The 27,720-nt window shown below is 60.2% G+C and overlaps 3 protein-coding genes across 7 annotated transcripts; 2 read left to right on the forward strand and 1 right to left on the reverse strand.

The window, feature by feature from the left end:
• Nucleotides 1-392: 392 nt before the first annotated feature.
• NYAP1 (neuronal tyrosine phosphorylated phosphoinositide-3-kinase adaptor 1) lies at nucleotides 393-8,813 on the reverse strand. Of its 4 annotated transcripts, none has more exons than XM_061402107.1 (7): nucleotides 8,715-8,813; nucleotides 7,328-7,479; nucleotides 5,502-5,860; nucleotides 3,482-4,996; nucleotides 2,401-2,619; nucleotides 2,078-2,187; nucleotides 393-1,583 (listed from the first exon to the last, which is right to left on the reverse strand). In XM_061402107.1, exons 2-7 carry the CDS (start codon nucleotides 7,393-7,395, stop codon nucleotides 1,314-1,316), a joined length of 2,541 nt encoding a protein of 846 aa, XP_061258091.1. In that variant the 5' UTR covers nucleotides 7,396-7,479; nucleotides 8,715-8,813; the 3' UTR covers nucleotides 393-1,313. The 4 variants fall into 4 exon arrangements, with proteins under 4 accessions (XP_061258091.1, XP_061258093.1, XP_061258092.1 ...); XM_061402109.1 differs by lacking the exon at nucleotides 8,715-8,813 and adding an exon at nucleotides 8,431-8,518; XM_061402108.1 differs by lacking the exon at nucleotides 8,715-8,813 and adding an exon at nucleotides 7,990-8,413.
• A 2,624-nt stretch (nucleotides 8,814-11,437) lies between these two features.
• On the forward strand, nucleotides 11,438-22,108 carry TSC22D4 (TSC22 domain family member 4). Its single transcript, XM_061402115.1, has 5 exons — nucleotides 11,438-11,896; nucleotides 12,402-13,497; nucleotides 15,753-15,919; nucleotides 20,944-20,992; nucleotides 21,433-22,108. The coding sequence occupies exons 2-5, from the start codon at nucleotides 12,676-12,678 to the stop codon at nucleotides 21,640-21,642; spliced, it is 1,248 nt and encodes a 415-aa protein (XP_061258099.1). The 5' UTR covers nucleotides 11,438-11,896; nucleotides 12,402-12,675; the 3' UTR covers nucleotides 21,643-22,108.
• An 86-nt stretch (nucleotides 22,109-22,194) lies between these two features.
• SPACDR (sperm acrosome developmental regulator) lies at nucleotides 22,195-26,294 on the forward strand. Of its 2 annotated transcripts, none has more exons than XM_061402120.1 (3): nucleotides 22,195-22,954; nucleotides 23,664-23,990; nucleotides 25,825-26,294. In XM_061402120.1, the coding sequence occupies exons 1-3, from the start codon at nucleotides 22,913-22,915 to the stop codon at nucleotides 26,056-26,058; spliced, it is 603 nt and encodes a 200-aa protein (XP_061258104.1). In that variant the 5' UTR covers nucleotides 22,195-22,912; the 3' UTR covers nucleotides 26,059-26,294. The 2 variants fall into 2 exon arrangements, with proteins under 2 accessions (XP_061258104.1, XP_061258103.1); XM_061402119.1 differs by lacking the exon at nucleotides 22,195-22,954 and adding an exon at nucleotides 22,991-23,384.
• The last annotated feature ends 1,426 nt before the right edge of the window (nucleotides 26,295-27,720 follow it).

Raw genomic sequence — 27,720 nt, forward strand, 5'->3', positions numbered from 1 at the left:
ACCTGTACTTTTAGGTGCACTGTGCAGGAAGCCTTGTTAGAAGAGTCCAGCCCTCTCCCTCTCTTAGTCCTGGAGCATTGTCAGGAATCTCATACCCCTGAACAGACTACAAGCTTCTGGAGGGCAGGCTTCAGTCAGAATGTTCCTGCTGCCTTGGCGCAGGGCCAGCACACATCAGATGCTCAGTTAATGTCTGTGGAGTCAGTGCACGGTGGCATTCCCAAAGACTTACCTCCAGCTGCACCTCTCCCGCTCACTTGCCATAACCCTCCCTGCACAACCTCCAGCTCCCACCAACCAGGGGCAAGAGGGAAAACAAAACAGGTGTAAAAAAAAAAAAAAAAAGGCGGAGCGCACTGAAATATAAGAAGCCACTTCTAGGATCGTTAGTCTTTTAATATATTATTTCTGAAAAGAAAGGAATTAAAAAAAAGTTCCTGACATCTCTTCTGGTTTTTTTTTTTTTTTTTTTTAATTTAAATAAATACCCTGCCCGCCCCCCCCCCGCCCCCACCCGCGAAAATTCCCCTCCTTCCCCATCATCCCGCCCATCCCTGGTGCTAGACTCTCACCCTGGAGCTAAATAAGATGCCCGGTTCAGAGCAGGCCAAGCTCACTACCCAATACTGACGACCGGTAAACACTGAATGAGCCCTCTGGCCCTCCCGACTCGACTCTCCACTCTTAGAGCCCCTCCCTTCTGCGGCTCCACTGCTCTCCAGACCTGTCTGTCCCTGGCTTGGCGGGGAGTGGACGGGGCGGGGAGGGCACAGCGTGGATGGCAGGGCCTCTGGGCACTGGGGAGAATGCCAACTTGGTTCCCTTTACTTGCCCACAATTCCCCACTCCTTGTTCAGGAGTGGATCAGACGGGCCCAGAATTGCCCACCAGACCGAAATAAACAACAAAATAATTACCACCTCCCCCACTCTCTAAGAGAGCCCCTTCTACCTCTCACTCTCTGTCCCTCGCTGACCCGCCCCCCCCCTTCCTCCCTGACCCTTCCCTCCTCCCCCATGCTGGCCTGGGGTGGGGAGGTCTACTTTGCTCAGAGGGGAGAGCAGCAGGAGGACCTCACTCCCAACTTCAAGCAACCCCTCCCTCACTTTTCTGGGGTTTGCGGCTTGGCACCCCAAGCCCGACGGGCCGGCCGACTCCTCGTCTCTGGGGGGCGGGGGTTAGGGTGGAGGGCAGCGGGGGCTTCTCCCCGGCTGCTCTCTCTCACCTGGTCCTTCAAGTGTCCCTCTTTCGAGGCCAGTCTCCGGGAGAGCCGGGCGCCCCGCCCGCCCCTGGGCCCCGGCCCCCCGCCCCTCTCAGATGGCCGTGTCCCAGAGGACTGTGTGCTGCCGGCGGCAGGGCGGCGTGCCGGACTTGCGGGGCTCGGGCCCGCGCCGCCAGCTGGGGAGGATAGGCATGCTCTCCTGCTTGCAGAGGCCCCGGTCGGGCCGGTGGCGCGCCTTGATCTCCTTGCACACGCAGCGCTTGCGCTCAATCACCTCCAGCAGCTTGCCGTCGCGCTCGCGGGCGGGCTGGGGCGGCAGGGGCAGCGGCAGCGGCAGCGGCAGCGGCAGCGCAGGCTGGGTCTGCACCCCCTCCTCCCGCCGCCGGCCCCCGACGGGGTGGGGTGGGGGAGGATGGAATGAGGGGGGTCAAGGACCTCAGAGACACCAGGCCCCAACCCCGCTGCCAAGACCCCACCAAGATCAACGCGTCGCCCAGAAACGAGTCTTCTCTTGCCCCCAAGGCCTCTTGTCCTCTCCCCCTGCGCCCTGGTGCCAGGCAAGGCCTGTCCCTGCCAGGAAGGGCTTGCCTCTTAAAAACTGTCTTCCCAGTAGAACGAATCCTTCCACCGTGGGAACGTCTTTTTCTAAAGGCACCAAGGCCCACTGAGGCCAGTGGTGCCAGCCTGGCTATGCAGGTTCACCCTCACCCCCTCGCTCTCCATCCATCCGTTCCTGTCGCTGGTGAGTCTGTGCCAAGGCCCCAGCCTGACCTCTTGCCTTTCTTCCCACACCAGGGTCTTCTTCCCTACCTGCTTCTTCACAAAGAAAAAGCCCAAACCGGTCTCCCTCCTCACCTGGCTCGGGGCATCCCTGGGCTGGCTGCAGGGCCGGGGGGTGTGGAGCGCGGCCTGCCGGACTCCAGAGGTGGAGGCAGAACGCCCCAGGCGGTAGCCTCCAGTGAAGTCTGAGGCAGAAGATTGAGGGTGAGAAAGGAAGGGGGCGCCAGGTTCCCCTCCCTCAATGACCTGAGGACAGGAGAGGCCCCTTCAGACTGACCCTAGCCTCATCTGAGGAGGGGATGGAGACCTGGTATTAGGAGGTAGGGCCCAGGACCGGGACTCTGGGAGATTCCCCCAGCCCACCCCATCCATCTGCGTGCGGGGGCAGACAGTGTCACCTCCGTTGCGGTGGCAGGCAGGGAAGGTCTGGCAGGGTATGGGCAGCGCTGTGCGGCCTCCTCCTCGGTCCCCTCCGTGGTGGATCCTGGCCAGCAGGCCCTCTGCCCCCTGGCTCCTCACCGGGATCCCTGATGCCAGAGGGCCTCTGTCCTCACGCTCCACCTTGCCTAGACCCTCAGCACTGCCATTCCAGGCCCGGGCACCATCCTCGATCTCTGCTGGGTAACAAGGAGAGCTCAGAAGCTGTACAATGGGAAGGGTCTTGCTGTCCCCCCAGCTACACGCACCATGACCTGGCTGGACCAGGACAAAGAATTGCCCCGTTGCAGGTCACAGCTGGGAAGGGAGGGCCCCGACATCACACTTTACACACACACACACACAGGACGGATGCCAACCCTGGCATCACCCCTGAGCTGAGAATTGTAGATATTTACTGCTGCCAAACCCTTTTCCCTGTTCAGAGGGGTCTCCCCTACCCCAGCTTTAACTTCAGAACCCCTCCAGCCCCCTACAGGGCCAGAATGATCTCTGAAGTGGAGAGCAGTGGGGGCTCTTCCCTAGGAGAGGGGAGAATCCCAAATTCTGAGCTGGGGGAATGTCAAGGGGGGCCTTGGGGGAAGGGCTGCATGTGAACTAAGCTCATCTCTGAGTAGGCCTGGCAGAGCATTGCGTTGCCAGGCAACGGTAGGGGCCTCCCTCTCCTCTCCCTCTTGTCTGGATGGGTTGCCATGGTAACAGCTGGGAGGCAGCTGTGTTTAGCTCCTCGTGTGCGCACACTCACAAACACACACACCCCTGCAGCCCAGTGGAGGGAGGGGTGGGGAGTAGAGCAGAGCAGGACAGGACCGGAGGAGGAGACCAGATCCTGCCCCCTCCCCACTCCAGGTCTTCCTGCCCTGTCAGCGAACACACGGGGACCTCACCCCTTCAGTCTGCTGCATGTCCCCATCCCTCTGATCTCCCAGAAAAGTTCCCAGTTCAGGACAATGGGCTGTGGCTTCCAAGTAACCCCTTCAACACCTCCACCAGATCATCACAGACATCCCCCAGGCCTCCCCGTTCCCCCTCCTCACTCACTGTCCAGCTCTTTTGCCTTCCTCCCTCCATACAGGACCTTCCGCTGCAGAGCCCAGCCTGCCCCAAACGTCGAGGCGCCCATCTCTTCTTCCTCCTCTGGCGTCCCTGCACTGGCGATGACGTGGGCACAGGAGATGCTGGCGAAGGCCCCCCCGTCTGTCCCTTGCTCTTGCAGCTGGATCTTGACCATGGGGGACGGAGCTCCCATCCCACAGCCCTTATTCAGCACCCCCCCAGCCTTGAGGCTCTCATAGGCAGGGGGTCTCTTGAGCCCAGCTGCTGCAGCTGGGTAGGTCCAGAGCGGGGTCAGGGGGCCTGTGGTTGGATCCGGAAGGCTGTGTGGGGAGGCCAGGCAGGCGCGGTGGTGGAGAACCCCAGCTGCTGCACCCAGAGCCCCACTGTGGGGGCTGGACTTCCCGGGCACAGGGGGCCTCGAGCTGGTGCACAGCATCCCATGGAGGACTGCGATTTCCTTCTCCGTCTTTGGCTCCCCAGCACCCAGGGGCGGGCCAGCTGGCAGGACGGAGTGCGTGGTCACCTTGACTGCTGAGTACACCATGGTGTAAGAGACGGCCTTGTCCTTGGGGGCGCCGGGGAGCAAGGCAGCCGGGGCAGGAGGGGCTGCTGGTGCCCCTGCCGCCTTGGGGCAGATCATGCTGTGGGAATTGGGGAGCTCCCGCTCCCCCCGGGGCTGGCCAGAGCCCTGGGGCGGCAATGGTGTTGAGTGGCTCCGGGCTCGGCCCGAGGGTCCCAGCAGCAGCAGGTTGGCAGCGGGAGGCGGAGGCGGTAGGGGAGGCGTCTCCCGCTCCCGGGCAGGCACTTGGGGAGCTGGGGTGGAGCCAGCTGGCTCCTTGGAGTGGCAGAGGACCGGTAGCCTCGAGACCCCGTCACCGGGGGTTCGGGAAGCAGACTTGGCTTGGGGGAAGGCCAGGAGCGGAGGCCGGTGCTGGAGGAGGTTGGGGAAGGGCGGGGGAATTTCACATGGAGTGGTCTTGGTGGGCGTGCCATCCCTTCGGCTCGGGAGGGCTGAAGCTGGCCGGCGGTGGGTGTGGGGCTGAAGGGCGTGAGGCTGGTGTGGCGTGGAGGCTGCGGTCAGTGCAGGGGCCCCATTGGCCCGGCCTTCCCCGGCCTCCTCGGGCAGCGGGTACTTCATCTCCTCATAGATGGCCTCACTCTCGTCCGAGTCCGAGTCAGCGCCAACGGGAGGGGTTGGGCCCCCACCCCCCAGAGGGGGCCCCGTCAGGCCTCCTCCACTCCGCCCTCCTCCCTTGAAGACATCGCCCACCATCTCAATGTACACGGGCTCTTCTTCCTGGGCGCCCGCCTCAGGGTCCCCGGCCACACAGGAGCCCCTGCTGAGGCGCTGAAGGGGCAGGTTCCCCCCTCGAGGGGAGGGGGCTGGGGGACAGGACTCATCGAAGGAGACCGACAGCTGGGTGTTGGGGCTTCGCCTGGGCTTCTGCGGAGGGACCTTCCGGCCTGACTCGCGGCCCTCGGGGGTTGGCTTCTGAGAGCCTGGGCAGGATGGGAAAGAGAACGAGACACCAGGTTCTCAGTCGGGGAAGGAAACGGGGAGACCCACTGTGGCCTCTTGACTCATCTGCAAGGACATTTCTGCCTCTTCATTTCCCCCAGCTTTCCTCAACTCACAGCGCCAGTGGGTTCCTTTCCTACCAGTTGGCCTTGGCGCCTTCTAAAGAACTTTCCAGAGTCTGCAGCTCGCACCCTCAATTCTGCCCCCCACCCTCAAGGCCCTTCAAGGCCACCCCTTTCCCAAGAAAGAACTTTTCAAGGAGCTTTTCCTGCCCTTGAATGGTTCATCTCAGGCCTTTCCAAAAAAGAACCCCCCCACATTCCCTGTGAGAATGGAACCTTCCACTTCCTAGGTTCTTCCCTGAATGAACCCTGCAGGCAGGCCTCCTTTGGCCCGAAATGGATCTTCCCGGTTCCCCCTGGCGGGGATGGCGCGTGGGGCTGGGGAGCGGGGGTGGGGTGGGGGGGTGGGGGGGGGGTGTCTCACCTGCTTTCTTGCTGGGGGGCGTCTCTGCCCCCGACCCCGCCATGCTAAGCTTGGTGCTGGGGTGCCTCCGGGGCTTGGCGGGGGGTCTTCGGGTGCCGCCGTCCTCAGTGAGGCCCCCGCTGCCCCCCCCAGGCCCGCCCCCCACACTGTCCATGCTGCCAACCGAGTGGCAGGACAGGGAGCGCGGGGCCATGGCGCTGCGGCAGGGGTGGGGGGTGTGCTCCTGGGAGGCGGGCATCGTCATGAAGCCCATCCTGAGGGAGCGGCGCAGCGAGGCGATGTCCCGCACGCGGACGCCCGGCCCTGGGCCAGCCCCGGGCCCCGCCGCGGGGCCTGCGGGAGCCACCTCCTTACTGGAGCTGGGGAGAGAAGACCCAAGGGGAGCAGGGGTCGGGCCTCAGGCCTGGGCCTTCCGCTCCTCTTCCACCTCAAGAGCGAGGAGGAGCAGTGGGCGACCCTGGGGCCTCCCAGGGAGGAGGGCGGGGGCCGGGGTGGGGATGGGGAGAGGTCTAATCCCGAGGCCTTGAGAGAGGGAAGGAGACTGGACAGGGATGAGAGAAGGGGTGAGCCCTGTGCAGGGGGGCGTCCCTGGAGCTGGCGGGCCCCAGCGTGGGCACCGCACATGTGGACGGCTCGCAGTCGGAGAGAAATACCGGCGGGGGCAGCACAGCCCTGCGTGGCACATGCACCTGCCCCCGACCTCTGCTCCTTCTCCCTCTGACACGGGCCCACGCCCGGCCTCTGGCCTCCCCTCATGTCCGGCTGCTGCTGCGGCCTCCACTCCCACACCATGCGGGCGCCTCCTTTCCCAGGCCCAGACTGTACTGCCCGCTGCATCATCAGAGAGCCTCCCCCAGCTGATCTCTTTTTCCTCCCTGCCTCTCTCTCTCTCTCTCTCTTTCCCTCTCCCTCCGTTGTCATCCTCTGTTACCCTCCCAGGCTCACTCCAGTTCCCTTTCACTGTCCCTGAGCTTGTGTGTGAGTGAAAGGGGGGGCGGCTGGCGGGGAAGAGGGGCGAGCGGCTGTGGGGTGGGCTCTCATTAGGGCCCTGTCTACTAACCCTTCATTAGGGAGAGATCACTGCAGTGATAGCTCTGATTAATCTAATTAACAACAAGAATTAAACTCCACAGTTTTGAGGAGGGAGAAGGGAGCCAGGAGGTGGCTCTGACTCAGGCTCCAAGAGGCTGTGCCATCAATGCGAGTGAAGAAGAGAAGGGAGCAAGACAGGAGAGGGCAGGTGCCAGGTCCCTGGGGGGACAAGGGGAGGGGGCGAGCAGTGTGTGTGGGGGGTGTCAGTTCCAAGCCCTGGCTCTTCTGCAGGGCCCAGCCTGCATGTCCCCCACCACACACACACACACACACACACAATCCTGTCACTGGGAAGGGGCCAAGTGGATTGTCTCTGGTGCCCCTCAAATGACTCCATCCTGGACCATGAGGGCAGCAGGGCCTGCCCCTTCCAAGGTCAGGTGACAGGGGAACCAAGAGCCAGCCCCACACTGTCAGAGAGGAGATCACAGGCCAGAGGTGATCAGGAGGGAGTGACCTGGGCCTCTGGGGATTGGGAAGAGCCAACAGGGGGCCCCTGAGCCAGAAGCCCCCTCAGAGGCCAGGGCAGGGGCTGGAGCCAGGAGCCATGAGCAGGACAGAGACAGGGCGTGTGCAATTCCAGCAATTCTGTACTGAGCACAGACTCTGAGATCAGACTGATGACCAGGCTGCTGGGCTCAGGAAGGGCAGAGAGGGATGTGGCCCGGCTGGGTTGGGGTAGGAGAGAGCGGACGTGGGACAGAAGAGGGGGCACTCTGGGGCTGCAGCCTTACCTCCTCTTGGCCTCCTCTTCCTTGTGCTGCCTCCACTCCAGCTTGGTTTTTCGGTAGAGGAGGTTCATGTCGTGGGGCAGGAGGTGGGGGCTGGGGGGCCCTGCTCAGTGCCACCAGGCCCGGGGGGCGACCCTCCCTGGGTCCCGGATCCACTTGGTGGAGAGGGGAAAGGAAAAAAAGAAATATGTGGGGTGGGTCGGGGCCAGGAATGAATGAGAGAGAGAGAAAGGAGCAGAGATGTGACTCGGGTCCTCAGAGAGAGGAAAACAGATGCAGGCACAGAAAACCCAACTCCGCCTCCAGGACCCACAGACAGACAGACATGTATACAGTCACACACCCTGACAAAGGTGTCAGAGCCACAAAAACACACTCTGGAGTGATCAGACTGATACAGCTCCCCATCCTGTAAATCCAGCCTGATCCGCCACACAGACAGGCCCCACAGACCTACAGCAGCCCTGCAGGCGCACACACACACATTCAGACACAAACCACCGGGTCACGGCCCCATCTCTACAAACAGAGGACCAGACACACAAACTGACATAGGTAAACACAACTTAGAACAGCCAGACACAGAGACATAAACACCCCGACACACCCACAGCACACACAGACCTCCAGACACACACAGATCGGCTACACCGAACTGGACGTACCTATAGACAAGGAGTTATGCCGGGGCCTACTTGGCTACACTGCACCCGGCTGGGGAAGGGGGAGACAGTCAGACTCCCTACCCCTTCTTGGGACCTGAGTCTGGGGGGTGGGGGGTTGTCATGGGGGTAGGGCGGGGACGCTGGAGAAAGGGTGCGGGCACTCTGAGTTGGGCACCTACAAGACCACCCATCCATGTCTCTCCATTCCCTGCCGACCCCCTCGCCAGACCTGTGCCTGGGCCCGGGCTTCTATCCACCCCTATTCCTGTACCCTGGCCCCTCAGCGGCCGTCCCCGCCTCCCTCGCTGATGGCCCAAATCACCTTCCTCCTCCAGGATCTGGGAGACTCCCGGCTTCCTTCTCCCAGTCTACGCCCCTCCCTCTCACCCGGGGGTCTCCAGTCTGGCCCCGTAGCTGCCTTCGGAGCGGCGGCCTCCATACCTGCTCCGGTTTCCCTTCCCCCAAACACACTCTCCTCTGCGCCTTCAGCCTCGCCTCTCCTCCTGGGCGCCCCTCCTCACTGCTGTCCTCTCCCTCCCCTGTCTGTTCCAAACCTGGTCAGCTTCATCCCCCTCTCCATCCGAAGGCCCCAGGTTCCCGGGCACCCCTCCCCTTCCCCTTGTCCTGCTACCCTGGGTTTCTCCGTCTCTCGCCCCGCCACTCCCCCCTTGTCCCCCCATCCCACCTCCCCGCACCAAGCCTCCCCAATTTCTACATCACCGTACCTGGCCTGCCGGGCGCCGGCCCCCCCATGCCGGGCTCCGCCCGGAGCTGGAGGAGGGAGGAGGAGAGACAGAGACCGGGGGGAGCCGAACAGGGCCCTGCCGCAGAGACAGCCCCGCCTCCGGGTCCGCCCCCAGACCCGCCCCCGGCCCCAAACCCACCCTTCCACACCCTCCGAGGACGGAGTGGGAGCGCCGGGGCTGCGCTGTGCCGCTAGGCTGGGGTAGGGGGCATGGACCCAGCGGAGCCCGCGGGGGGCACTTGGAGATTTGGGGGACCCGGAGCCAGCGCGCCCCCGCTTTGGGGCGTCCGCTCCTCGCCGCCCCTCGCCCCTGCCCAGCCGGGCCGCGCTGGGTTCGGTGTCCAAGGCCCCGGCGGAGCAATCGGGGGTGCGGGGTGCCGCGCGCAGCGGCGCCCCCCAGCGGCGGCCCGGGGCCTGCACACACGCGCGAATCCCGTGCGCCTGGCGCTCCCCGGGTGCGCACCCCGCGTCCGGCCGGGGCGAGGCTGCGGCTGCGGGGCCCGGAGTGCAGTGAGGCGGCGAGGCCGGCAGGGGGGGCCGGTTTCCGGGCGGAGGGGCTCTGAGAGTCGGCAGCCGGGCCATCCGCGTCTTTGTCCAGCAGGGGGCGTGCTCCCTTGTCCGCGCCTCGTCTTCCAGCCGCCCCCCCAGGTACAGGGAGGGCAGCGAGGCTGTTTCGCTGGGTGCTCATCGCTTTATCCCTGCAGCTTCCCAGGAGTCCAGACCTTGTTTCACCGCCTGGGCTAACGTCTTCTGCCCATACGCCCCCATGGCCCAAGTCATCCTCCCAGTAACCTTTGACTCCACCAAATCATGAATACAGCTTTGTAAGTCGTAAATTGCCCCACATTTAATAGAGGGCATTATAAATGCCCCTGGAAGAGTTAACACATCAAAATACGTAACTATGGTTTCAATATTTACACACTTTGGTGTGAATAAACTTTTATCTATTCACTCAACAAACATTTCCACAAAGACCATCAATGTCCCTGGGACTGTAGACACGGAGGAGCCTAAGTTGATGCCAAGTGTCTGAGTTGGTGGGAAGGGGAGGATTCAAAGATAAGTTTGAATAGTTTGTAGCTAGTCATCGCAGAAGGAAGGAGGCTCTGGGGGCGGAGCCGCGGGGCTGTGTTGTGAATTTTGCCAGAGGGGAGAGAGTGGGGTGAGGGGTTGTGTGGGAGGCTGTTTCCTGGACCTCACCACTTGGGAGGCCTCGGGATCTGGCTGTGGTAGCCGTTGTTGCCAAGAAGAGAGAGAGAAAGGAGTGCAGATGCATGTTAACAAAGAGATAAAGAAGAAATATATAAACTGGGGGGAAGGGGTTTGGTTTTGTTTTTGCTTAAAGGGTGGTTAAAATTTCCCATGAGCTAACCTGAGGAAGGAAGGACGGGTCAGCTAGTCTCAATGGCGTCAAATGCTAGGCCTTGGGCAAGTAACCCAAGCCTCAGTTTCCTCAGCTTAGACACTGGAGCTCAAAACTCACCCCATGTCTGCCCTGGGCTGTTTTGAGAATCCATGAGCTAATTATGTGAAATGGACAAATATGAAGAATTTTAATATGCTTGGAAAGAGTTCCATATGACCAACCTGGGAGTGGCAGCAGATGTGGTCATTAAACCCTGCTTTTGCTGAAACAGTTCCCTTCAGAATGTTGCCAAGCAGATGAAAGTGTTGGTGGCTCAGTCTCGTCAAGCACACAGTAGGCACTTAATGAGTGTGTGTGGATTCTCCATAGTGAGCAGGGGATGGGAAGGGTGAGAGGTGGGGGTGGGAAAGGGTCAGGGTTTGTGGCCAGCCAGGTTCCTCCTCCAGGCGGGCACATCTGTATGTGTGCTCATGTGTGAACAGCGGTTGGTAGAGAAAATGCAAGTCAGCACCTTCCTTAGCGCGTCTTCGTGGTTTCTCCCTATCTAGGGAGCCAGACAAGGACACACCTGAGTGAGAAGTGTCCCTGCGCCACCACTGACAGTCTTTTTGAACCTCCTGGGTCTCCATTTCCACATCTAACAAGAGGAACAGTGCGATGTTTGGTGTTTGATTCAAATACTCCAGCACAATATCACGAAAGATTTTGAGGGTATAGATGAAACAAATTCGGCTGTGAGCTGAGAATTGTCGAAACTGCATCTCGGGTCCTTTAGGAGTTCCTTTTATCGTTCTCTCTACGTAGGGGCATGTTTGAAAATTGCCACAAAGATCCACTTGAAAAAATAAGAGCAGGGGAGAAAAACGGTATCTCCCTCGTTCGGTTACTGTGAAAGCCAGCGAAGATACGACAATAGCAGCTGCAGCAGCACCAGAACCATTTACTGGGCGCTGATGGGGTGGCAGGCACCCGGCGGAACCCTGGTTGAGTTCCTCCCCACTCCTCCGCGCGTCCGTAGGCCAATGGCAGCAAGTGCCTACGAGTAAGGGAATCCCTGGCCTCCCCGCAGACTCCTCCCCCTTTCTCTCCGCCCTCCGCGGCCCCTCCCTCCGAGGAAGCGCTGGGCTGCGGCCCAGCAGGTGTGGGGTTAAGGCAGCCTGTCCCGGGGCCCCCGCAGCAGCAGCAGCAGCAGCAGCGGCAGCGGCAACTGCACCAGCAGTGGCGGTGGCAGACCTGGCCCCGGGCCAGCTGGCCGGGAGCCCTAGGAGCGAGAGAGGGCGGAGGAAGGGGAGGAAGAGGGGAAGGAGGAGGAGGAGAGGAGCAGTCAGCAGGCCCGAGGAGGCAGGACTTCCTGGTGTGGGGGTTGTCAACAGCCCAGAAAGAAAAAGACCGAGAGGAGCGGAGAGAGACCCATCGGTGCCACGCGGGAGGAGACTTGAGAGGGCCCGTCGCCGCGACGACCACCGAGGCGGCAGCACCTGCGGGATCGGGGGGAGGGGGCTGAGCCGCCCCCCTCTCGCTTCAGTCGGCCGAGCCTGGGGACCTCAGAGGCCGCGCCTGAGCTCCGCCAAGGAGGCGGGAGTTCCTTCTTTTCTGGACAGCAAACTTTCCACGGAGATGCCTTGCGGGGCGAGGTGCGGCCCCCGAAGAGAACCCGACAGCCTCTAATCGCTGCCTGCGCGCCCCCCACCCCCACCCCGCGCTGCTGGGGCCAAGGAGGCCCTGGGGAAGGGACAGTCCCACACGTTAGGCGGCCGGAACCCCCGGCCCAGCTCGGTGGCCGCCGTCGAGAGGTAGGGCTCTAGGCTGGGAGGGGCACCGGGGCAGAGCCTTCCCGGGGGATAGGAGAGCTGGGGTGCGGGGGATTGGGGGGTGGTGCTGGGGGAGCGCTCGGAGGCCCAGCACAGGCCCCCGCGAGGCCTGGCTGGGCTGAGGAGCAGCTTCACCCCTGTTCACCCAGACCTGGGAGCCCTTGCTCTTGCAACGACTTGGGTTCGCACGAGTTTGAATCCCAGGGAGAAATGCCCAACTTTGGGTCTGAGCTGCCTCTTCCTGCTCTCTGCTCCCGCCCGGATCTGCTCGGGTTCTCTGTCATTTCTGTTCCCTCTGCTCAGGTCTCTGTCATTTCTGTCTTTGTCTTTGGGTGTCTGGCGGTTTCCCCTTCCTCCCCCATTCTGCTCCCCAGAGAGGAAGCCCCAGAGGTGGCCTGCCCACTGCTTTCTCACACACACACACACACACACACACACACACACACTCTCTCTCTCTCTCTCTCTCTCTCTCTCCTTCTCTTTCTAGTTTGCAAACTCAGCTCTGGAGTTCAGCAACGACAGCAGCAGGAAAAACCTGCCCCTGCCCCCCCACTCCCGCAGCCTCCCCTGCCCTGTTCTCCCTTCACCAGCCAGGCACCCCCCAGTTCCCGGAAGGCCCTCCTGCCATGTCGGACCCAGACATTCGCAGGGGCCCTGATGTCCCCGCCATGTGGCCCCCCTGCTCCAGGGGTGCCTGAGCCCCTTGAAGAGCCACCACCAACCCCCTGCCCACCTTGGCCCAGTCCTGAGCCCCAGACACCATGAGTGGGGGCAAGAAGAAGAGTAGTTTCCAAATCACCAGCGTCACCTTGGACTACGAGGGCCCGGGGAGCCCAGGGGGTTCAGATGCCCCTGCCCTGCCGGCCCCCCCTGGGCCGCCGGCCCCAACCGGGCCATCAGCCCCAGCCCCCACCGGGCCCCCACCCCGCCTGCCCAATGGGGAGCCCAACCCCGAGCCAGGGGGCAAGAGCACCCCCCGGAACGGCTCCCCGCCGCCTGGGGCCCCCGCCTCCCGTTTCCGGGTGGTGAAGCTGCCCCAAGGCCTGGGAGAGCCTTATCGCCGAGGCCGTTGGACATGTGTGGATGTTTACGAGAGAGACCTGGAGCCCCCTAGCTTCAGCCGGCTCCTGGAGGGTATTCGAGGGGCCTCAGGGGGCAACGGGGGCAGATCTTTGGATTCCAGGTTGGAGCTGGCCAGCTTGGGCCTGGGCGCCCCTACCCCACAGCCAGGCCTGTCTCAGGTCCCCACCTCCTGGCTCCGCCCGCCCCCCACCTCCCCTGGACCTCAGGCCCGCTCCTTCACCGGGGGACTGGGCCAGCTGGCAGTGCCCGGCAAGGCCAAGGTGGAGACACCCCCACTGTCGGCCTCCCCACCCCAGCAGCGCCCCCCAGAGCCCGGGACCGCGGATAGCGCGGGCCCTTCCCGGGCTGCCACGCCCCTGCCCACCTTGAGGGTAGAAGCAGAGGCAGGAGGTTCTGCGGCAGCAGCGGCAGCGGCGGCGGGGACCCCTCCACTGTCCCGTGTGAAGGATGGAGCCCTGCGGCTGAGAATGGAGTTGGTTGCTCCAGAGGAGATGGGACAGGTAAGAGCTGGGTTCCAGGGTTTGGGCAGACACCCAAGGGGCGGTGCTTGGCCCCCACTTCTATACTGACCTTCTATACTGACCTCTGTCTGCTCCCCAGTCCCTGTCAGATCAGACTGCCCGTCTTTTTTCTTCCTGCCATCTCACTTGGAAGCCCATTCCTGCTCCTTACGTGGCCCTGTTTTCTCTCTTAGGCTCCCTCTTCCCCACTTTCTGTCGTTTCTTTCTCTTTGGCCTTCCGTGTGTTGCCTTTGACCTGAGTGTCCATCTCCACGTAGCCCAGTTCCGTCTGTCGTGGAGATGTGGCCTCCTCACTTTGGCCTTCACCTTCTGTCTTGGTCTCACTTCTTCAGGCTTTGAGGGTGGAGACCCCAGGCAGTGCTGGGGTAGTTGGGCCTCTGGAAGCTGCTGAGGTTGGGGGACAAGAGAAAAAGTAGGCGCTCTGCTGTAAATCTCTCCTCTGCAGTCCCCTCTCCAGTTGGGGAAGGGGATCTTCTTTCTTTTCACTAGCCACTCTCCCAGCCCCATCTCTAGCTTTGTCCCAAGACATTGAAGAATTGGGTGAGGGTGAGGGAACCTGTTACAAGGGTGGAACTTGGGCTGGTTTATCCTTTCTACCTCCAGTTGTCTGAGCCTCTCCAAGATCAATCACTGGGGGTGGCCACCGTGGAGCTGGAGAGAGGTGGGAGGCGGCCAAGAAAGGGCTCAATCCTTTGCTCATTCTGCTTGCTGCCTCCAGAAGAGGAACAAGTCTGGGCTGGGAGGCAGGATGCCTGGGTCCTTGGGGGTGGAGGGGGTGGGCAGCCGGGGTGGGGGGGCTGTTGGATGCATCTGTCCTGAAGGAGAAAATAACACCTTGGACGCAAGGCAGGGAGTGTGAGGATGAGAACTTTTCCCCTTCCTGGCCTTGGGCACAAACCACAGTGTAAAAATAACCTGCGACTGTGTGTCTGGGCCTTGTCAGGACCAGTCAGGACCGGCTCCCCCACCCCCTCCTGGCCTCAAACTCACATCTCTCATGCCGCCCCCCCACTTTTCTTGAGTTCTTTCATTCAGTTCCTACCCCAGGGGAGAAGATGTGTGTCCTTTACTGGTCCCTCTCCCCACACGCTTCCAAAGCAAGCCCCCTTTGCCCCTAGCCTCGGCTCTCTATCCTTGAGCCCTTCCTGAGCGTCCCCTGGGCCTGTCCCTCTCCCCTCTGTGCCCCCAGCTCCCTTTCCTTCCCCCGTGCCCTGATCTCTTCCTGCATGTAGGTATCCATGTTGCTGTTTCCCTGCCCCCAAGTCTCTCTCCATCTCCACTCCCCCAGGCCTCTTCTCCCTGGGTTGCTTCTAACAGGGGCCTGAAGGAGGGCCGGGGGCACCACCCGGGCCCCCTTCCTCTGTTTAGTGCGGCCAACCACCTTGGACTCTCTGTTCTTGACTTTTCCGAGAAGCTGGGGCCTCCTGGGGCCTCACAGAGGCGTCTTGTTCCTGTGGCCCCCGCCCTTTTGCAGCCACCTCTAGCGCCTGTTGGGCTGTGTGGGTCCACGCCCAGGCTCCACCTCCATCCGTCTCCGCAACTTCTCCCCCCACCAGCCCCCGAGCTCAGGAGCAGAACTTCACCTGAGTCCCTAGAAGTTTGAGAGGAGAGACTAAAATGGGCGGAGGAGGGGTGAGCAGGGAGGAGGCGGAGGACCAGTTTCTGAGGATTCATTCATTCTACAAATAGCTATTGAACAAACTATAAGCTCTGCCCTCTGGAGCTTACCTTCCAGCAGCAGAGAGGCAAAAATAATTTTATTTCAGATAATAGTACGGACTATAAAAAAAAAAAAAGAACAGTTTAGTGGAACTCACGAGTCAAAGGATGCAGAAATGCCCCTCTGAGGAAGTGACGTTTGAGTCGCCTTAAGAAGTCAGGTGACAGAAGGCATACTCTCTGACTAGCCTCTGATTAGGGGTCCTGGCTTAGGTGGGGGAAGGGTACTGGAGGGCAGACCAGAGCCCCTCTGTGATACCCCATGAGCCACTTTTTGGAAGCCAGTGAACCCAGTCCTCAGGATGGTCCCTGTTTCCCTTGCCTCTAGTACCTACCCAGTGCTTTCCCCAGAGCCAGGGGAAGGGAGGTCTGTGGGGGAAGGACTCCTGTGTCCTCAGAAGACAGAGAGGGTGTGTGGGGAGAGCTGGGGCGGGAGGAAGACCACTAGGCAAGTTGTAAGGTGGCTGGATCCTTTCTCTTGCTCAATGTGACGGTTCCTACCTGTCTGTCTCCAGGTGCCCCCAGTCGACTCTCGCCCCAGCTCCCCAGCCCTCTACTTCTTCCCTGATGCCAGTCTGGTTCACAAGTCTCCAGACCCCTTTGGAACAGTGGCTGCCCAGAGCCTCAACTTCGCCCGCTCCATGCTGGCCATCAGTGGCCACCTGGACAGCGATGATGATAGGTAGGTGGTCTCCGGCTCCCCCCACACCCAGCACCTGGGATAACCGCGGGGAAACTGCCTGGTAGGTGTCCTTCCCCCCAGCTTGAACTTGGAGAGGACTTCTTAAACAGAGAAGCCCGGCCTGGGCATGACACTGGGCAAAGCTGATTTGAGACCTACTCCCCTCTCTGTGGAGAGAGCTGGGTGGGACTCCCTGGCTTAAGACTGTCAAATTGTAGACTTTTTTTTTGAGTTTGAAGGGAGTCATTGTTGTCAAATTCCAGAGCTCTTGCAGATTTAGCGATCATCTGGCCAACCCTAAGAATTTACTGGCAACTGTGCAGGAGACCAGAATGGGGAGTTGGTCTCCTCCCCATTCCCCTCCTCCCTCCCAAGGGCAGTGGGACTCCTGACCGTAGAGGTGACATCCTCGGACTCCATGCAGACTACTTCAGGGCCCCAGGACCTCTGGTACCAAGAAAGCAGGTCCCTAAGTTTCTCTTCTCTGCACTAGGGTCACCCTGGACTCTGAGCCCTTCCCAGAGGCCAAGGCCAAGCCCGAGCTGTGGAGAGGCTGGCTGTTGGTCACAGGGAAGGCACAGGAGAGCAGGATCTGCTGGGGTTTGCCCTTCAGGAGAGAGTGTCCCGTTCATGGCACGGTGGGCAGAACTTCCTGTTCTGAGGGCCAGGTTTCAACATAGAAATGTCAGCAAACCAAAAGGGGAGGGACAAAATGGCGAGTCGGATGGTCAAGCGACTGCCTTCTGGCTGTGGACTGACAGGAGCCCAGGAAAGGGGCCAGGGAGTCGCCACTTTGATTTTGGAGGAGGAGTGGGACTTCCTGTTTGAAGCCCTTATGGGGAGGGACTTCCTGTTTGGAGGCCACCAAGGGGCAGGGCATTGTGGGTGCCAGGGGACTTGTTCCAGAGGGGAGTCTGTCCTTTGACTTGCACTCAAGTGGTGCCCCCCCTCCTTGAATCAGGGACTGAGTGTTTGAGGTGGGGCAGAGAGGAAAGAGAAGGGGTGATAGCCAGTGGGACGGAGGGCTGACGGGAGAATGGGGGACAGAGCAGGGGTGGGTCGGGCCACCTCTGGGTACCCTCCTCTAGGGAATGAGTGAGGTGCGAGGTCGGCCAGGAGAGTCACCTGCCCTCATGGCTGCTATTCTCAGCGCTTCCCACCCGCTCCCCCTCCCACTCCCACTTGGGAGGTTTGGTGGCACGGAGGGCTCCCTTCCCTCCTCCACCTCTGTTGATTTCAGAGGCCAGCCTCCTACTTTCTCTTAGCAAGTTCTGCTTCCAGAAGCCTCCTGAGCTCTATTCTTTTGGGCTGTTCCTCCCTCCCTTCCTCCCACTGTCCCACCCCCTCAAACACCCCAGTCTGACCGGTCTGCCTCCCAGCCTCCACTTTACCCTGCTGAGCTCCAAGCCTCTGGGGCTCAGGCCCAGCCCAGCCCCTCCTGCTCCACCCTGCTGGGCCAGCGGGTTTGGGTTGGACTACCTCCTTGGCCCCCTGGAATGGGGTGTGTAGCCCCCACCTCATTTCTCTGGTGTGCCTGGAGCTGGCAGAACAGGGTGTATGAGTGGCATGGGGCCTCCCTTTTGATTAGGGAGAGTGGGCTGGCATATTAAGTGTCTGAATCCCAGGTGGGGAGTTGGGGGTGCCTGACCATTCTAGAAATCTGGGGATGGGAGAACAGAGGGTGCATGGTGAAATCAAACTATTCACATGCTCCTGGGTTGCAAGAACCTTCCTGCCCCAACAGGGCCTGGAGGCTGAAAAGTACGTGAATAAATGGATGGATGGATGGATGAGGGGATAGGTGGATAGTTGGGTAGATGGCCAGCATGGGGGATCCGAGTATTGCAAGGAATAAATTCTAGGAACTCAGGAAATAAATGGTGCATTTGTTTATCTAGTGCTTCCTTGGGGTCAGATGCTACTTCTTATCTCACATAATTCTAAGAGCAACTCCATGATCCCTCTTGCTAGATGAAGAAAACTGAGACTCCGAGGACGGAGGTTTTAGAAACTTGTCCAAAGTCACCCCGCTAGTAAGTGGCAGGCCTGCTGTCGGAGCCTGGGTCGGCCCCCAAAGCCACTTTCTCTCCACTCTCCTACTGAAATGCCTGTGTCCCAAGAGGAGAGGCGGAGATAGCCATCTCTGGGATGCCCTTTCTCTCCAGGATAGAGGCAGAGACGGCTCTCCCAATCCAGGCGAGGAGCCATCCTCCGCTCCCTGGCCTGGCCCCACCCCAGGGGCACCACAGATCTGGGAGGGAGTGTAGACAGGGCAGCCGGATGCCACTTGGTTGGCCTCTGGCCCAGCCCCTGGGGGCTCCTCAAAACACGGTGAGGAAGCAGGGCTGGCCCTTGTCCTCAGCATCAGAAACCCCCCCACTCTCCTAGGTGTCCAGTTGCTTCCTCCGATCCTCATTTTGAGGCTGTTTGTTTGACCTTCAAAAAGAAGGACTAGCCTCTACTGCTATCTTTGTCCCAGGACCTGAGTCCTGCAGGGCCAGAGTCCCCTGTTATGTATTGCACAACTCCAGGGGGCACCACTCACACTTGAAGTCATGACAGTTTTCAAGAAATGGCAATAAGTGTTTTGAAGGATTTTATTCTGACTCACACAAAGTTGCTTTGGGGGCTTGTGGTGAAGGCTGATCCCATCCAGTCAACTTCAAGCCTCCCACTCCAGACCCTGATCAGGAATTCCAGCACAGTGCCAGCGGTCCCTCACTCGGGGGTTCTCAAAGGGAGGACTTGGGTTGCCAGAGTCCTGGTCCCTTGAAATGCTAATGTTAGAAAGTGCCAGTGGAAAGTGCTGTCAAAACCTCTCCAGCGCTAGACAAACAAACAGGAGATAATCATCTATCAGCCAACAAATGTTTATTGTTGTATTTTTCCTTTATTTCTGGCAAGAAGGAACAACTTACTTGGCATCTTTACTGAGCGTCCGCCAGGCAAGGCCAGTGTTCCTACTCCTGCGGATCTGCCCCTCTTTGGTCTCTGTGTACTGCTGAGGGTGGGGGTTCTTTGATGGCTCAGTCTCCACCCAGGTGTCTTGGTTTGAAACACCTTGAAAACTGCTTAGATGCTCCAGCCGGCTGGCCCTTCCTCTGCTCTTAATCTTGTCCTCTCCCCGCCAACCCCGAGTGTCCCAGATGTCCTTCCCCTACCTCACCCTATCCTGCCCTCGCAGGCCTGGTCACCCTGTTGGTTACTCCACCTGTCAGCGGCTTCCGCACCCAGACCTTGGATGGGAAATGGAAAATTCCCAGTGCCCTCGTGCTCTCTTCCTGGCTGCAGGGCCCCATGCAAGGGTCACCTTGGGTTGAGTGCTAATTCCCCCCACGGGGAAGCAAGTTGGAACTGACAGCCAGGAGAGAGGGCTTGACAAGGGAGCACAAGGGTGAGGCATTCAGCATATGGGGGTATTGGGGCCACCTTTCCCTGAGAGGGGCGAAGCTGGGGGCCAGAGGTCAGGATCGGGGCTCCTGCGGTACTGGAGTGGGAGGTGGGTATGGGTGGAGGGCTGAGGCGGCTGAGGCAGAAGCTGACAGGGTGGGTGGTGAGCCACGGGGTGAGGAGAGGGAGCCTTCGAGGAGAGGACAGGGCGCAAAGGACAGTGCAGGCCCTGGGCCATGGAGAGACCAGCTTGGGGGAGAGCCAGATTCTGGGACCCAGAGCTTGGCCCTGGGGACCATTGAGCCAGGCTTGAGTCGACCTCTGGTGGCCACTTAGTAAACTGCAGCCAGACCTGCTCTCCCCTCCCTGCCATCAGCTCCCAGGAATCTTCAAAGCACCTGCACCTCTTCCCCAGGGTCCCACCTCCAGCCTCCCCTTCCCACCTCTTCTTAAGTTCTCGCTCCCTCCGAGATCCCAGACCCGGGTTCCAGGTCCATAGGCTGGTACTTGTCTTTCAGGCTTTTTCTGTTGCTGTGGTAACCTTTCCCATTCCTCCTCACCCTCACAGTAGGAGTTGTGGGGCACCCTCTGGCTGGGCCCCAGGGGCCACCCCTGATGTGGCCTTCGTGCTTCAGGGAGATGCTTCTAGTCCAAGGGAGACCACATGCACATCAGAGACGCCCCCCCACCCCATCACCTCCACTCTCTTTCTCACCTCCCAGCCGAGAGCAGCTGAGGCCTTGAGGGAGGCCAGTGTTCACCCGGAGGGGGCAGGATGGGGTCAGAGGTGGGAAGAGGCCTCCCAGGGCCAGGCTCCCCCTTCACGCCCTTCACAGCCCTCCCTGACCCAGGCTTCTGGCCCCGCAGCCCCTCCCCCGACTCGGCCCACCAGCTGACTGTCCTCAGCTGGCCCCCTCCCCTCCGTGCTGGGATTGGTGCCAGGGTGAGAAGGGGACACTGGCGCTGACCGTGTCTGGGAATTCCCGCCCACCATGGAGCGGGCGGGAGGGGGTCCCCGTGTCCCTGAGGAGCCAATAGCAGCCAGGCTTTGCCCTGGGGGATGGTGTATATCTTTCACGCCAGCACCCCCTAGGCACTGTCTCCCTTCTGCCTGCCTGGCACCAGCCAGACTCTGCTCTGCCCGGGGGGCTTTGAGCCCCCCAGGCGGTCCTTCTGCTGCAGCCCTCTCCCTCTGGGGAGGCCTGAGGACCCTTTCCCCTCGGGCATGGCCCAGCCAGGGGTGTCTGTCAAGTCCCTGGTATCCTCCTATGAGACCCGAGTGGTGGGGATGGCTCCAGCACCTCCCCAGAAAAGGGGCTGTGTCTCTTCTCCTTGCTCGCCTCGGGGAGCATCCCCCATCCGAGGGGCATCTGGACCCCCACCCCACCGGGGCCTAGGGGGGCCCGGGCAGCGGCCCTCACCCCGCCGGGGGATGGACAAAACCCTCCTGTCCCTGATTCTCTACTGTCACAGGTACAGGCAGGGGTCTGGGTGGGAGGCTGTGGCGAATGGAGCTCGTGGAGGAGGCCAGAGCCCACGCCGAGGAAGCACCTGGAAGGCAGTGGGCTGGGCTGTCCAGACACCTGGCCTGGCACCCCTTCCTTCTCACCTCTCATCTCCCTGTGTCTCTCCAGTGGCTCCGGAAGCCTGGTTGGCATTGACAACAAGATCGAACAAGCCATGGTAAGAGAAACCATCTTGATCCCAGCAGGTCCTGGTCCGCGTGCTGATGCCCAGGCCCCAGCCCCGAAGCTCCATCCCCTCCATTATTAGGGATATACTGACTCCCAGCTGCTCAACCTGCTCCCAGCTGGGTTCCCTTGGATCCTCCACCCCTTCTTGTCTCCACCTGAACCTTCAACATACATTGGTTCCTAGCCTGCTTCAGGCCCCCATCTCTGTCTTTGAGCCCTGACCTTGCCTCTGTCCAGCGTCCTTACCCACCCCCGTCCCCCACACCCTGCCCCTTCCCTGGCTGACTTCTTCTTCCCCAGCACTCCCCCGTCATCTGGGAGCAGGGGCATCTCTTAACACCCACCTCCTCAAGGCACCGGGCAGGGGCTGGGGGTGGGGTGGTGGCCTGGGACCCCTGACATGTCTTTGCCTGTCCCTGGACCCCCCAGGACTTGGTGAAGTCCCACCTCATGTTTGCGGTCCGGGAGGAGGTGGAGGTGCTGAAGGAGCAGATCCGAGACCTGGCGGAGCGGAACGCGGCGCTGGAGCAGGAGAACGGACTGCTGCGTGCCCTGGCCAGCCCCGAGCAGCTGGCGCAGCTGCCTTCCTCGGGGGTCCCCCGGCTTGGACCCCCAGCACCCAACGGGCCCTCAGTCTGAGCCTCCCTTCCCTCACAATGTGCCTTTGGGGGGCCACCACAGCTGCTAGGCCTTGTGCCAGCTGCCTGCCCCCTCTTCCTATGCAGCTTTAATGCCCCCTGATCCCCGGGGATGGGAGTCGAAGGCTGAGAAGGGGCCTAGCCCCACCCTTCCTTGATGTCCCTGCAATGCCCAGGGACTGGGCTGGGGCATCCCTGCACATTGACGGAGGAGGGAGGGCATCGGGATGGGACATTGGGCGGAGCCCCCCTCCTCCCTTCCCAGCTGTCAGTGTTCCGGGACCCCCGGCGATAGATGGCTTGGGGGAGTTGGAGGCTCCCTGGCAGCCGTCCCCACCTTGTTCCCTGGAGCGTGCCCCCCCTCTCCTCTGCCAGGAGAGGGAGGACGGACAGTGTATCTGGAAGTTCTGGGATTCAGGTTGTTATTGAAATAATAATTATAATTAAAAAATCTGAAGAAACTTGAATCTGGAGGTTGGCATCGTGTTGCTTGCGCCCAGATAGGGACCAGCACCACCAGTTTCCACTTGTGGGAGAAAAACAGGCTGTGGGCTCCTCTGAAGCTCTTGCCGGGCCGGGGAGGGGAAAGGTGGCTCAGCGTGGAGATGTGGGAGGAAAAGGGAGCCCACGGCCTGGGTCCTGGGAAGGGGCAGGCCAGGCAAGGCAGAGGGAGTGGGGAAGGGGGGCGCGTCGGCCCACGTGCTGGTGGGGGACAGGGGAACAATGGGGCCTTTGGTGATTGTGCAGGATCCTCCCCCCCCAGCTTCCCAGCGTGTCCCCTCTGCGGGCTGGATCCGGGTGGCTGCTTGGGGGCGGGGCGGGGGGCCCTGAATGGGCCCCTTGTCTCAACGCTGGGTGTGGGCCAGGCTCCCCGGGCACACTATGCCCTCGCCAGGCCTGGCCAGTCTCCGTGGCCTCCACTCCCAGCTGGCTGACGCTAGGGCCCTGCGGGTGAGCAGGCCCCTCCCTGACAGCCTCAGCTCCAGTCCTAGGCGGAAGAGGCAGGTGGGGAGAAGGACCCCATCTAGTGGAGAGGCAGGGAAGCAGCAGCCGCCACTCGGGAGGGCCCCGGCCTGAACTCGGGGGGACCTACCAAGCGCGGGATCCTGGGGGCTGACTTGGGGTTTGGACTCCCTGCCCTGTGGCTCCCTAGATTTACGACTTCGGCAGGCTCTCCTGGTTTCCCCGAATCTCAGCTTCCTCCTGGGTGAAATGGCCCTGACAAGAATGCCTACCTGAAGGGCAGCTGGGAGGGGTTACAAGGCTCATACATGGGAAATGCCCTAGGAGCTCCAGGGATGTGTTCACTAACTGTGAGTTTCCCTTCCTTGGATTTGGGGGAAAGAGGGTCGAGGGCACAGGGATTGGCTCTGGGGGTCCTGGAAGGGCCTCAGGGGTTGGGGTCAGGGCCAGGCAGACTCTCACAATGGTCTAGAATTCTCTCGCCCTCTGGGTTCTCATCCACTATTGTCTCCTCTCCCTGTCTCAGGGAGGGGAGGAAGGGCCTAGGATTACTCACTGTGGGGATCTTTCCTCCTGGATTCCTATTTCTTTCTTCACTGCTGTGCCTGAAGTTCCCCAGAGACCCCTTAGGTGGCGGCCACTGGCCTGCAGCCTCTCCCCTCCCCGTCCCCACTGAACTAAATGCTATTTCTGCCCCCCTTCTTGGGGCTCGTGTAAGCGGGAGAAATGGCGGTGGTTATTAAGTTCTTCCGATGGATTTGGCAAAAGATTAGCCGCTGGGTAAGTTTCAGAGCCCCTTTCTCCCGACATGCTGGGGTGGGGGATGCTGGTCAGTGACCTCCAGGTCACAGAAACCCCCCACTCCCTCACCTGGCCTCCTGCCCCTCCTGGCCTCCGGTGGCCAGACAAGCCGGGGAGGGAGGAGGTGAGGGATAGGATAGCTGGCGGGGAGGCCAGGACACAGCTGCCCCTTCTCCTCTGGGCCTTCCCTTCTCCTGACAGTTTTCTCTTGCTCTGCCTCCTCTCTTCTGTCCCTCCTCTCCCTGTCTTGGTTCGTAGGTTTTCTTCTGGAAACACAAAGCTAAGTCAGTCATCATGGATCATACTGACTCCAAGAAAAATGAGTTGAAGGCGGAGAAGGCTTTCAAGGTGTCTGAGACTTTCAAGTTGGTTGAACCCCCCAAGGAGGCTAAGGTCTCCAAGATGGATGTGTCCCCCAAGGTGGTTGACCCCTGCCTGTTAGCCAAGACCACCATGGATGGGGCTGCGGTGGAGGCGGGTCGCCGTCGGAGATCACTGTTGCAGCTGCCCCAGGCGGCCGTCAAGTCCGTCTCCATGCTCATGGCCTCCGCCCTGCAGTCTGGCTGGCAGATGTGCAGCTGGAAGGTCAGCACTATGTCCCCTTTGTCCCCAGCAGCCCCTCCTTCCCCTCCCAGGTCCCCCTTGCTCATTCATGCCGGTGGGAATGTAAAATGGTGTGGCCACACCGGAAAAACAGTTTGGTCACTTCTTATCAGACTAAACATGCAATTATCGTATGGCCTGGTGACTGTACTCTTGGGCATTTATCCCAGATAAACGAAAATTTATGTTCACACAAAAATCTGTACATGATGTTCATAGCAGCTTGATTCATAATAGCCCCAAACAACCCACATGTCCTTCAAAGAATGAGTGGTTAAACTTCGCTATATCCATACTCTGGAATGCTGCTCAGCCATGAAAAGGAACAATATTGATACATACAACTTGGATGGCTCTCAAGGGAATTATGCTGAGTGAAAACAAATCCAAAAGCTTATATATATATACTATGATTCCACTTACATTATATACCATTCCAGAAATAACAGAATTAGACAAATGGTGACCCGATTAGTGGTTTAGTGGTTTCCAGGGGCTGTGCTACAGAGAGAGAGTTGGGGGAGGTGTATTGGTTATAAAAGGGCAACATGAGGAATCCTTGTGTGGATGGAAATCTCCTGTATCTTCACTATGGTCGTTGGATACATGAACATGCACCGAGGATATAAAATTGGGTAGAATCCAACACAGAACAACACACAAATGAGTGCCAGTGGAGCTGGGGAAATACGAGAAAAATGCAGATCCTGGATTGTATTGATGTCAATATCCTATGAACTAGAGATCTGAAAGATTTTACTACTGAGGGAAAACCAGGGAAAATCTTTACAAAAGATTTTACTATTGTAAACAGAATAAGGAGTTCATTTCTCACAAGTGCATGGGAGTCTACAATGATCTCAAAGTCAAAATATTAATTTTAAAAAGGTAAATGTCTAGCTCACTACCAAGTCAGTTTATTTTGGTTTTGAATAATGTATTACTACATTAATAATAATTTTTAAAAGTTCACCTTGGGAATTCACTGGCAGCCCAGTGGTTAGGACTCGGAGCTCTCACTGCTGAAAACTGGGTTCAGTCCCTGATTGGGGAACTAAGATCCCACAGGCTGCTCAGCGCAGTCAAAAAATAAAATAAAAGTTCACCCGGCACCCTGTGGAGGGAGGTCAGAAGGGGCCAGGAGCAGAGAGGCAGGAAGACCCACTGGAGGTGCTGCAGTTCGGGTCAGCAGGGAAGAATGTTCTGGATGGGGAGGGAGGCATCAGGTAGAACAAACTAATGGGTTGGAGGGATATTTAAGAGGTAGAACTGTTGTGCCAGGTGCTTGATTGGGTGGTGGTGAGGGGAGAGGGACAGACAGAGGTCGAAGCAGGCTGGAGCCATTCACTGGGAGCAGAGCCGACTGAGGGAAGAGAGTGGCGAGTTTAGGGCATTGGGACAGGATAAGCTGAGGTGTCAAAGTATATCTTCAGGGAGATGTCTAGGAGGCAGTGGGAAATACAGGCCTGAGTTCAGGAGAGAGCTTTGGGTTGGAGACTGTCCTTCATTTCTCCCTGGAACTCTAGTGGGGACTCAAAGGTAGGTCAGACATGGTCCCTGGCTTCCAAGAATTTGCATGCTGGTATTGAAAACAGATGAGTCCACAGAACAAATCGTGTATAATACGTGGTGTAACAGGGCAAACCCGAGAGTAGAGACAGCCCCAGAAGGCTTCCTGGAGGAGGCGGTACCCAAGTTGTTGCCGGACAGAAGAGATGGTATTAAATAAGCCTTGCTGTTTATCTGCAGGTGTTTTCACCAGCAGGTTCTCCCTAGACCACGCTGTTCACCTGTGCTCATCTTCTCTCTTTCACAGTCATCTGTGAGTTCTACCTCAGTTGCCTCCCAGATGAAGACCCGGTCCCCCCTGGAGTCGAGAGAGGCTGCGATGCTGCGGGAAGTGTACCTGGTGCTTTGGGCCATCCGGAAGCAGCTGCGGCAGCTGGCCCGCCGGCAGGAGAGACGACGCCGGCACCACCTCCGGGCCCACATGGGCCCCCAGCCCGACCCAGCTCAGGGTCTGAAACAGGATGCCCGGAGTCCCCTCTAGGGGGAACCCCACATCCTCAGAAAGCCCCCACCTCACTCTTAAGTAAGGTTGATGGGAGAGGTTAGAGCAGCAGGCCAGGAATTGTGAGTGAGGAGAAGTTGTCACACTGTCACCTCTCATCAAGACCTGAAGGCCTGGCCGGGGGGGTCCCACATACACTCCCCTTCATTCCTTTTATTCAGTTTGTAAAAAGAATTATCAAAATGTTGGGAAATAATATCAGATATTTCCGAGTAGATGTAGTGTGTTTGTGGGTGGCCAGAGGCCACGAGGGGAACCTGGGTGGGATATGAGAGGGTGCCTGAGGCTCCAGCCTGGACACGTGTGGGAGTAATCTCTGGACCTGCTGGGGGGCCGCGGTGTGGCGGTGGAGGGGGGTCTGGCCCTGGGTCCACATGCTTCTCAGGGCTGAAGGCCTTTGGGGACTCTGTCCCGCCTGTCACGGTACCAGGTATCGGCACCGGTTCATTGAGCACACGCTGGGAACCGGGTGCTGAGCCCGCGCTCTCCCTGGAAATCCTGCAAGACTGACTGTTGCAGATGCTACGGGGCTTGTCCAAGGCCCCTCGCCGAACAAGACCGCGCTGGAATCTCCGCCTCCGCAGCCAGCCCACTGCTCTGCCTCTCCGGCCTTCCTGGGCCGGGCCACAGCGAGGGTCAGGGTCAGGGTCCCGCACTTGACAGCCGCGGACACGCATCAGGGCCGGCGGCCACCCCCTGACCCCGCTCCCGCCAAGAGCTACCGAAAACTACATCTCCCAGGGTTCCCGGGGGCGAGGTGGGGCCGCCGCTGGGAGAGGGCCCGGCACGGGCCCGCGGGGTCGCGGGCGGAGGGCTAAGCTGGAAGTCCACCTGGCGCCTCGGGACCAGCGGCGGGAGGAGTCCGCGGCGATCTGACGCGAGGTTGAGGCGCGGGAGGCCACGAGAGCGAGGGGAGGCCGTGGAGGCCCAAGTCCCCTCTCCCTCCTTAGCTTGCCCTCTTGCCCGGCCACGCGAGGGCGCAGAGGTGGCTCCCCAAGTTAAAGCAGCGTATTTTGCAAGGCGGCAAAATTCAGGGATGCTTCCTTGGTGGCTCAGACGGTAAAGAATCCGCCCGCAATGCGGGAGACCCGGGTTCGATCCCTGGGTTGGGAAGATTCCCCCTGGAGGAGGGCACGGCAACCCACTCCAGTGCTCTTTCCTGGAGAATCCCCATGGACAGAGGAGCCTGGTGGGCTGAACTCCATGGGGTCGCAGAGAGTCGGACGCGACTGAACCACTAAGCACAGAGTCCCCAGGCCTTGGAGGTCGAGGAAGGAGCAAGGGTTGGCGACCGCGACCGAGCCTAGGGGGCAGCAGAGGCCCGAGGAGCGGGGGAGGGACGGCTGTGAGGCGGCGTCTCGCTCAGCCGGAGGTTAGCTGTGAGTAGGAGGCGGCGGGCGGGCGTGAGCAAAGCTGGGAGCCGGAGAGGAGTCCCAGGAACGGTCTGCTGGAAGCACCGAATTCAGTAAAAAAGTCAGCAAACTCCTCTTGCCCGCTCCCCACCCCCGGCAGCTCTGGCAAAGTTGGGCCCCTTGGCGGGGGACTGGGTGGCCTTTCCCCAAAGTCGGGAGCAACCCCGGGCTGCCCTGCCCTGTGTCCTGCAGCGCTGCTACCCTGAGCCTGTTAGCTGTGCACCACACC

Source organism: Bos javanicus, chromosome 25 (assembly GCF_032452875.1).
Source record: "Bos javanicus breed banteng chromosome 25, ARS-OSU_banteng_1.0, whole genome shotgun sequence".
Classification (NCBI taxonomy): Eukaryota; Metazoa; Chordata; class Mammalia; order Artiodactyla; family Bovidae; genus Bos; species Bos javanicus.